The 10,860-nt window shown below is 34.3% G+C and overlaps 1 protein-coding gene across 1 annotated transcript; it reads left to right on the forward strand.

The window, feature by feature from the left end:
* Positions 1-162: 162 nt before the first annotated feature.
* On the forward strand, positions 163-8,238 carry LOC132036361 (probable beta-1,3-galactosyltransferase 14). Its single transcript, XM_059426681.1, has 7 exons — positions 163-704; positions 1,805-1,957; positions 2,047-2,129; positions 2,247-2,346; positions 4,967-5,080; positions 6,892-7,034; positions 7,656-8,238. Exons 1-7 carry the CDS (start codon positions 343-345, stop codon positions 7,745-7,747), a joined length of 1,047 nt encoding a protein of 348 aa, XP_059282664.1. The 5' UTR covers positions 163-342; the 3' UTR covers positions 7,748-8,238.
* Positions 8,239-10,860: the final 2,622 nt, after the last annotated feature.

A 10,860-nucleotide genomic window follows, 5' to 3' on the forward strand; every position in this document is an offset into this window, starting at 1 on the left:
GCAGAGAAACAAATAAATAGAGAGATTAGGAAAGCACATAAATACTATAATAATTCCAAAAAGAGACAAAAGAAAAGGAAAACAAAAAACTGGCCTAACATTTTGCAAGAAATCAACAAACAGAATGTACATTTTTAACTTAAATAAAACTTCCAAAATGAGAGCTATTACTAAATCTCAACTCCCAAACACACCAATTTGAAACGTAAAATTTACTCTTCTCCCCCCCATAAAACCCATCTAAACCTTTAACATTCAATCTCTGTAAATTGTAACCATTTCTTTTTCACCTTTAAATTTAAATCCCAAAAAAAAAATTTTTTTTTTTTTTTTTACATTTCAATGCCTTCATCTCCAAAATCTTTCAATGCATGGCCATCTTCAACATCCGTCTACTCCCGTAGATCAACGGTCCTGATTCTCTGTTCCTTAATCGGTTTAGCTGGATTTGTTTTCGGTTTCATTGCAATTTCGAGACAAAGTTTGGGGTCAAAATGTAAATATGCAGAACCTCGATCTGTTTCAGTTGTATGGGATAAAAATGGAGGAGCAATTGGGAAAGATGATAATGGGGTTTTAGATGAAGGGCAAAAAAGGCATAAAGTTATGGGCTTTGTTGGTATTCAAACCGGGTTCGGGTCAACGGGTCGTCGTAGATCATTGAGGAAAACTTGGTTTCCATCTGATCATCAAGGCCTTCAAAGGTACTTTATTTATCTTACTTTCCGTTTTAGTCTGTTTAAAAAAGAATGTTTCTTTTCTTTTTTTGGCAACTCTTTAGTTTTAACTTAAACTTTACACGTGTTAAAAACAACTAGATTAAAGGATGTTTTGGTACATTTAACGTATTTTTAGTTTAAGATCACAATATCGAAATCAAGGGCTTCAAAGTATTACCTCTTTCTATGTAAATTTGTAATGAATGTAAAAATAAAAAAAATAAAATCTTTAGTTTATTGATCTGCTCTGAGATTTCTTATTGGGGAAATTTTCAAAAATATACAGTTTTTTAAAAATTATTACGCGACGTAGCCCAATATACGACATTTTATACCTGGGGGGAAGTATTATACATAATGCATCGACCTTGTATAAAGTGTATAAAAGGTGTTTATACACATATATGAGTTAAATCGGGTTACAAACTGAAAGTATGGGCTACGTGGTGTATATATCTTCAAAATAGACATAAAGGGTAATTTTTGATGATTTGATTTAATTAATACAAACTTAGCTAAGAAAAAGACACAATAGAAGCTATGGCTGTGAGAATTACCTTCATTTGGATATTCTTATTAGCTAAATAAATATGCATTTTATTGAAGCTCACCCTGAGGTATTTGGAGTATTTACTGTTTCTGTTAATCATCAAATTTAAAATCTGGTTTAGTTAATTTTATGAATGTTGTATCATTTTCTTTTACTTCCCGGTAGCATTACTCTTGTGATTTTATCTGCTTGTGTATCACGATTCACTGGTAATAAATTGATGCATATGACATGTGGTTATAGTACATTTTCTTGATTTAGCATGTGGAAGTTGAGTTATTAATAGACACTTTTATCATGCTCTTGTTGAATTGAACTAGAAGTTTCCTGCCATATATACCCAAAAGGCTGTCTCCTTTTGGGAAAAAAAAAAAAAAAGAAAAGAAGAAGAAGCTGTTTTCCGTTTTCGCTAAGCACTTAGAGCCAAATATTCACAAATCAGTAATGTTCATTATGTTTATATGAAGTTGTGCTGCTTGTTTTCTATGCATTTCATAAGTCTATACTTTGCTAAAAGCCTGAAATGAAAATGCAGGTTAGAAGAAGCCACTGGCTTGGCTTTTAGATTTGTAATTGGTAGAACAAGTGATAAATCCAAAATGGCAGAGCTCAAGAAAGAGATAGCAGAATATGATGATTTTTTACTATTAGACATTGAAGAACAGTACAGTAAGCTCCCATACAAAACGTTAGTTCTGGCTACTCTCGTGTAATTCATAATCTTCTCCTTTTTTTTTTTTGTTGTTACCTATACTTACTCAAGTTGTTTTTTTGCAGCATAGCTTTTTTCAAAGCTGCCTATGCGCTTTATGATTCTGAATTTTATGTTAAAGCTGATGACGACATATACTTGCGGCCAGGTAATTAGAATTTTGAAGCTTTTCTATTCTTACTGTTCTTTACTTACGGTTTATGTTTTGCATTTACCATTTTCTATAATTTTGATGTAATTGAGTTGCTTTAATTTTCCGTTACAGATCGCCTTTCACTGCTCTTGGCCAAAGAGCGTCCTCACTCGCAAACATACCTTGGCTGCATGAAAAAGGGTCCAGTTTTTACTGACCCCAAGCTCAAATGGTGAGTCTAATAAGTTGCCTGCATGCTGGTAGGTTCCCAGTATATTGTTGTTATCTACTCCCTCCGTTTCAAAATGTTTGTCTGGTTTTGACTTGACATGAAGTTTAAGAAAGTAAAGAAGACTTTTGAATCTTGTGGTCTTAAATTAAAGATGTGTAGAATGTACCAAAATACCCTTTAATCTTGTGGTCTTAAACATGCCATGTGGAAAGTTGGAATTATAGAGTTGCCAAAAAAGGAAAGAGGCATTCTTTTTGAAACGGACTAAAAAGGAAAGTAAGACAAACATTTTGAAACGAAGGGAGTAGTTTATTTGCCCTATACTGGTAAAATTTAGTCCCTTGATTCCTAGTTGTGTCTCAGTATTATGATTAATAAGATTAGAGTTTGACTATGTTTTGCTTACAAGTAAGTACTTACAATCTGAATTAGGTGGCCAACCAAGCTACTACACAAAATCACACTACTTAATGTTTCAATCTGACTCTTAAACAGACCATGGCAGTGAATCTAAAAGATTGTACTAAATCCTTGCACTAAAACAGAGAACTCTATTAATGGATAAAAGAGGTGAAGATGTAAGCAGACTAATATCAGTCTTGTTTAAGCTAAGGACACTAGGCTGGCTGCTGTACCTTGCATAGATGCGCTTAAGTGTAGACACTCAAGAGCTAGGGTGAGCACCTCATCACCCATGGACTCTTTCTGGAAAAGGAGGGAACTAAACAACAAGCGTAATATTAGTTGTTTAGATGAATGATATTAAGGGCCCGCTTGGCTTAGCTTAAAAGAAGCAGCTCTGAAAACAGCTTATAAGCCAAAAAAAATAAGTTGGGCTACCCCAACTTATTTTTTTGGGCTTATTTTAAGCACAAAATGGCTTATAAGTTGGCCAGCCAAACACTCAAAAAAGCTGAAAACAGCTTATAAGCTGTTTTTAGCAACTTATAAGCTAAGCCAAACGGGCTCTAACTAAAAGTAGGATTTTAGAAATGTAGGATGATAATGTAGCTAACAAGATGCCAAAATGCATTTGTGTCTTCCACAGTTTCCATTCTGCTTTTACGAATTCTCTCCTATCTCTTTTCTCTACAAGTAAATGAATTTCATTGCGGAAAAGGTAAAAAATCCGGTATTTACTGGACGACTTCCAAATGAATTAATCCCTTTATTTTTTTTTTTTGTGTGTGTGTGTGGAGGATGGAAGGGGATAAAGATATTAATCATTAGCAGTATGTTTGCCCGCTGTACATGCTGTGAAGCCTGTGATGATTGTGGGATAAAGTATATAAAGTTTGTTTGGGTTCTGTGGAGAGAAGTCAAATATGCTCTGATAAATAAATCTCATATGTAATCTGAAATGCAAAAGTCATATTTAGTTGTCAGTGTGGTGTAATTTAAAACTTATGAACACCACATTGACAACTAAATATAACTTATAGGTTTCTCAATCTCATATATATCCATATTGCGGCATAAAGTTCCTAACCTAACTAAAACGACTCTTGGCAATCAATGAACTTATTGTAAATGTAATTTTTATCAACACAACTAAGACTTAATTCCAACTAGTAAATATTGTCTATTTAAATCATTTATTTCCATTATATTCTTTTTTAACGCAAAAACTGATGATCTTAGATATGTAAATTATTTGAGACCATTATTCTCCCTGTGATTTTATGTGTACCTCGTCATTTCAACACCTTTAATCATTATATATAGTACAACATTTAAATGTTAACGTAAGATATGGTTAAACCATCTCAAATGACCTCTTGTTTTATTCTCTGTACGTGCTAATTTGCTCATGTCGCATGTGATCATATTTAATATTGTATAATTTAATATGACAACATATCTATCTTTGACATCACCATTTCAAAAAGGTTTATGTTGTGGATATGTTAGCTGCTCTTAGAGACTCAACATTTACTACAGTATAGGTATTGTTGGTCTCCAATTGTACTTGGCTTTCACTTTTGCATAAATCCTCCAACTCCTGTAGCACTCCTCTATTTCAGCCACTTATTTAAATTTTATTTGCGACATCTTTAAATGTCATGCTATTCTCCTGCAAACTGAGTTGAGATCACTGAATTGTCTGCATTTAGCACTATAATCCCGTCTAGTATCACTTTATTCATTCTTCCGACAGATGCTAAACTTGTAATGCATTTAGTTTATCTTACCTTTACTTATCCTAAAACCTTACCTCCTGGAGTGCTGTTGACATTCTTTCTGGTTATTACAATTGACACAGTATCATCCGCAAGTAACATACACCGTGTATTCTCCTCTTGTATATTATTGGTTTGCCCATTCAAAACTATGGTAAATAGGTATAGTCTCAAGGTAGATCTGGTGTAAACCTACATTATGTGAAACTCCTTTCCATCTTCGATTATTTTCCTTCTTGTATTGTTCTATTGTACATAACTTTTGTGGCATTTATTTGATACGAATCTCTTTATTCTGCAACATCATTAGAGGACCTTTCTTGACTCTCTCATTTGCTTTCTATAGGTCAAAAAATATTATGTGAAGATCCTTCTTCGTTATACTATAATTGTCCATCCATGTTCTTAGCTAAAATATAACCTCTGTGAAACTGATGCAGGTATGAACCACTTGGATATATGCTAGGGAAGGAGTATTTTCTCCACGCTTATGGTCCTATTTATGCTCTTTCTGCTGATGTTGTTGTGAGTTTGGTTGCCCTCAGGAACAACAGGCAAGTTAGCCGTCTTTGTACAAAATCCTGTCTTTGATCTATCCTGAAGTGCATAAATTATATCTATCCTGAAGTGCATAAATTATGTTACCATTGTATATAAAAAAAAAAAAAAAAAAAAAGATCTATCCTGAAGTGCACACTGTCACTCCATAAATTTTTATTTTCAGAAAGTTAGTAGTAGGTCCTGTTTACTGCCTGTTGTGTATATTACTTCTGGAATATGTTCCCATTGGCCTGCCAGGTTGGCCTAGGCAGACCTTTATTTTTTCTCATCATATAAGAAAAAAAAAAAAAAAACCCTAGCTTCATTATAAACTAACAAACGTGAAGAATAAACTAAAATCATTTCACTTTGTTAGGTCTGTTCTCTTATAACACTCGTGTAGCGCACTCATATTTCTGTTTTTTTTTTTTTTTTTTATGTGTGTTGCATTTTCATCTATCATGCCATTCTCTTGCAACACTTACCATAAATATTTAAGTTGTCTTTATCAATTAATTCTTCAAAGTGAAAATCTTAATTGGTGTTTTGAATAATAAATTAAGATAGCGTAAGATCTTTACTATAAAAGCTGGATGTATATTACGCATCACACTGCTTTCAGTACCTCTTTCTCTATTTTTATTAACGGAAAAGGGCCAAATATACCCCTGTACTATCAGAAAAGGGTCATAAATACCCTTCGTTATACTTTGGGTCCAAATATACTCCTACTGTTATACTATTGGTTCAAATATACCCCTACTCCGTTAAGTTTGTCCAAGATGGACATCCACTCATATATGGCATTGTCATTTGATGAGGTCGATGCCACGTGGCATGCCACCTCATCGGGCCCAACCCATTTTACCCTCCCCTCTATTTATTCTTTCATCACTAAAATTCTCTTCCCCTCCATCACCATTACCGTCGGCCGCCACCATGACCACCTCTATTTATTTATCTAACTTGAAAGATGAAACTTTTAAGCCTAGTAACATTTACTTGCCATTGTGAATAGCTTAGCTAAACATTGTGAACTGTTTTTGTAGAAGTTTTATCCGATTTAGGTTAAGCACCACGTTTATGAAATTTTATCAAGATATAGGAATGGATAGAGGGGAAAACAGCAGTTGGCCGATGGGGAAAGTATGGACCAAAAGAAAAAGGAAACTAGAGGAAATGAAAAAACAGAAGTTCCTTCCCCATGTTTTTTCCTATTCTGTTTATGCATTCATGTTTTTTCCTATTCTGTTTACATTCAATGGAGGATGGATGCAGCCTTATTGATTGGATCCAGTTAAATCTAATAATTTTTTATCCAATTAAATTATAAATTCAAATTCTTAAAATATGGATTCAATAGAAACTAAAATTGAACTCGTTAATATCTTGCAATTATGATTGAGGGGTATGGGTTAAAGCTTGTTCATAGTGGATATCTTAGGTAGCACTAAATTTTCCTTTGTCTTAGCTGTACGAACTCATTTTTTTTTTTAGATATAGAGATGGTTATAGTGGCGGTAATGGTGGTGGAGAGGAAGATAATTTTAGTGGTGGAAGAATAAATAATGAGGTGGCATGCCATGTGGCATCCACCTCATCAAATGTCAGTGCCACGTAGGATTGGATGTCCATCTTGGACAAACTTAACGGAGGAGGGGTATATTTGAACCAATAGTATAACAGTAGGGGTATATTTGGACCCAAAGTATAACGAGGGGTATATTTGGCCCTTTTCTGTTTTATTAAACCTTGTGTCTCCGCTAATTCCCAGTCAAAAAGCATAATAGCTGATAAGCCATCTCCCTTGCTGTTAATTTTTCAGTTTCCGAATGTTTAGCAATGAGGATGTTACTATTGGTTCCTGGATGCTTGCAATGAATGTAAATCATGAGGATAACCGACAACTATGTGAACCAGAGTGTACTCCTTCATCCATTGCTGTGTGGGACATTCCCAAGTGTTCAGGTCTGTCCTCTTATTTGAAAATCAGTGCTTCACATATGTGCCGGTGTTGATTTTTTGTCAGGGATAAATAGCCAAATGAACTTTTGCTTTGATGAATATTAGATCATGAATTTCAACATGCAGCAGGGACCAATGACAAATAATCTTATGTTTTGATACATGTTAGTTCATGAATTTGAATGTGCAGCACTGTCGATGGAAACTGCTAGTTTTGGGCATTTCCTTAAATGACACTTATTTTAGTAAAAGAATATTGGATACATACTATTATCTGAAGAAATATATCATTGATAATTTTACTCGCGGAAATATGTTGGTTATCTGTTTCTTGTAGCATCTTAACACTTGATTTCTTGATCTTAATCTCGATCTCCTTGTGCAAATGTGAATCTTAGTGGACCAGTTCTCTTTTTGCATAATCCCTTTTACGTCTTTTTTTTTTTTATATAATAAGGTAAAGTTTACCCTTTTACATCTTCTATAATAGATACTTGCCTTTTACCGGGGCAATTAAATCATCACTTACACCAGCTTTAGATCTCTTGCAAAAGTTAAATTACTCGTAATACTTGTTCTTGCAAACTAGCTGATACCATTTCTTGGCTTAACTTTATCCTCTAGGGCTGTGTAATCCTGAGAAGAAAATGTTGGAACTTCAGGCAAAAGATGCCTGCTCCAAGAGTCCTACTCTGCCATCAGATGAGGATGATTAGATCTCATTGCCATCAAACACATAGGCTGGCAAATGTTTACAGATTGATTCATTCCTTTCGGTTAATGGGCTCAGTCAACGTTGCTGCTGGAAAATTGCTTCCGCGAAATGTCAACATTCATTTTGTAAGTTACCTGTATAACAGTAGTTGAGGAATATAATTTATTCCGGCGGTTGTTGCATTTATAGATCAGAGTTTTGTAGCAATAGGAGATTTATGGGAGACTATGGGGGTAGGTTGTAGGAGCAAGAGACTTGATACTGCAAATATTCTGTTTGAGTACATCACACAGTTGTAATTTTGAGGTCCTAGAACTTGTTTGATGCACTGTGGAGGAAAAGATAGTAGTACTAATATTTATCTATGAACAATACAAGGTTTTTAGAAGTCAATTGTAAATCATGATAATGGTTGGTTTTTTCAGCAAACCAGAATCATGAAAAGGTGTATTTTTTTGCTGTATATTTGCAAGGAATTGGTACAACGCACCTTATCCAAGTTTACTTTTTTTCTTTTCGGCAATTGAAAAAGGGTGGAAAAAAAGGATGATTTTCATGGAGATCCACTCTTACGAGTTGTTTGGAATATAACCAATGTTTGCAAAGTAATTGAAAACTAGTCAAACCCTCCTCCATTTTTTTGTGCTTAAATCTTCTTCTTCTAATAATAATTTGTGTGATTATTTTTCAAAAGTTCTACAAGTGTCAGCTATATTCTAAAAAACAGCCCTAGTAGTGTCTAATGGTATGATCTTAGAAAAGAAGAAAATTTTCTTACTAAACCCTTTTGCGGGTTTTAGCATGATCTTGATAATGGGTGGTTTTGATATTGCGATACTCGCTTGCCCCATGGACATAACTTTAAGTAAAAAGTTTTGTTAAACTTGAAAATTTGTGCGTGGGCTAAGCGAAGTAAAAGTTCAGAACCTTCCACTTCAATGCCATCCGTGTAAATCGGGCAATTTGCACGATTGTCCTTATTTAGGGGTGGTCATTAATTTTTGCCCCTCAAATTGCTGGTCTTTAATTTTTGCTCTTCACCTAAAAAAAAATATCTTGCAGATTTTGGGTTCGATATCCTCGCTCATATGCAAATACGATAAAAAAAAAAAAAATTGCAAGGCAAACTTTTGCCGTAAGGCAAATTCCGCCTTTGCCTTAAATATATTTGTTGTTTTCATGAAGTCTTGCGTTACGATTTTTTTTTTTTTTTTTTTAAAAGAAAAACTGAGCGATGGGTTTGAACCAAGAACCTCGAGATATTTTCGGTCACTTTTTTAAGCGAAGACCAAAAATTAAAGACCATCAATTTGAGAGACTAAAATTAAAGACCAGCGCCTTTGAAGGGAATCCGTGAAAGAAAATAGTGTAAATCACCTAGGGCAATTTGCAGGATTGCCTTTCACTGGGGGGTGGTCTTTAATTTTTGGCCCTCAAATTGGTGGTCTTTAATTTTTGTCCTTCGCTAAAAATCCCTTGGTTTCGGGTTCGAAACTCCAGCTCAAAATTTTTAAAAAAAATCTCAAGGTAGAGTTTGGATTCACTAGGCAGAATTTTGCCTTAAGGCAGAATTTCGGCATTGCCCTTCATTTGGGGTGGTCTTTAAGTTTTGTCCCTCAAATTGGTGGTCTTTAAGTTTTGTCCTCTGCCTTTGCAAATTCTGCCTTGCAGCAGAATTTTGCAAATTTGTCCATGCAGGCAGAATTTGGGCCTTAAGGCGGAATTTGCATCAACAGTTTTGCAAATTCTGCCTTAAGGCCCAGGCAGAATTTGCATGGGTAGAATTCTGCCTTAAGGCATAATTTGCAAAGGCAGAGGACAAAAATTAAAGACCACCAATTTGAGGGACAAAAATTGAAGATCACCCTCGGCGAAGGTTAATCCTGCAAATTGCCCAAAAAGAATCACCTGGGTTCTCATGAATTGGGCCTATCGGTTACTAGGCAAGCTTTGGTCTACTTGACAGATTAGCCCAGTAGAACTGAAAGACTAACTTCCAGCTCGGTAGCACCTGTTCATCAAACTTACTTTTTGTTTTGCCAGACCTAAAAACTATACAGGTACTAATAAATACTAAGTTTTTTTTATTTGTTATTTTGGATTCTGGCTTTCTGAGTCTTAAGACTCTTGGAATCAAGTGATTTGCTATGGGTGTTATGGACATTTTAGATGGATTTCATTTTCTAAAAATGTGAAAGGTCATTGAAATTCTTCTCTTGTTACGCAAACTAATTTAGAGGAATTTCACCAAAAGAAGAGAGACAAATGATGGAGTTAAGAAATGGCTTTGCAATTAAATTTATTCTAATGCTGTAGTTCTCAATGTTTATAATTGGATTCCTCTCAAAAGTTAGAAATGAATGCACCCAAATGGGGGCTTGGCTACATAGGCGGATTGTTGCGGCATCTTTTTCATCTGAACCCAATACGTTTGACGTGGAGTATAAATTTACTAGAATTGAAACAAATAGTATGAACCCGTAACATTAAAAAATACAACAAATTCAATGCTAAAACTTTAAAAGTTAATTCATAAAATTTAAATGTTGGATTCACTTCTGCTGAAATATAATAGAAGAAATATCATTGTAAACAAAATTCACGTATAAGACAACTTGACAGAATATTTTTACAGTGTTATTTCGAAAATGAAATGTTTCTTTATTTATATTTTCGATGTTTTCCTCTTTAGGGTGGTGAAGGAGGACCCACTAAATTAAGGTGTAGCTAGTGTGTAGATCCTCCTTTATTTATGATTTGTAGAGCATCCTAAGTCAATATTCACGAGACCATGGTCAGCATATTTATGGTAGACCAATTGTCAAATATCACATGAGGAATTCTTGGACAACATTCTTCTAAAGCTCCATATTTGATAGTCCTATTTGGCACTCTAATTTGTGAAATTTGAAACCTCGTAACAGTCACTATTTTATGAAAATAGAGTGAAAAGTGGTTAATGAACTTGTTTCTGTGGAATTTCTTGAGTAGTGATGTTTACATTAAATTATATTAATTTATTACGATCAGTGAAAAAATAAGAAAATTTCTTTAGGTTTGTATTTATTGGATTAGTTTAAATATATATTATGAATAATTTTTGTCCTCAGTTGA

Source organism: Lycium ferocissimum, chromosome 11 (assembly GCF_029784015.1).
Source record: "Lycium ferocissimum isolate CSIRO_LF1 chromosome 11, AGI_CSIRO_Lferr_CH_V1, whole genome shotgun sequence".
Classification (NCBI taxonomy): domain Eukaryota; kingdom Viridiplantae; phylum Streptophyta; class Magnoliopsida; order Solanales; family Solanaceae; genus Lycium; species Lycium ferocissimum.

Bases quoted from the DNA above. Each gene is read 5' to 3' on its own strand.
- LOC132036361 (XM_059426681.1), top strand. From the start codon at position 343: ATGCCTTCATCTCCAAAATCTTTCAATGCATGGCCATCTTCAACATCC. The intron at 705-1,804 runs GTACTTTATTTA...ATGAAAATGCAG, and splicing joins GATCATCAAGGCCTTCAAAG to GTTAGAAGAAGCCACTGGCT. The intron at 2,347-4,966 runs GTGAGTCTAATA...AAACTGATGCAG, and splicing joins ACTGACCCCAAGCTCAAATG to GTATGAACCACTTGGATATA.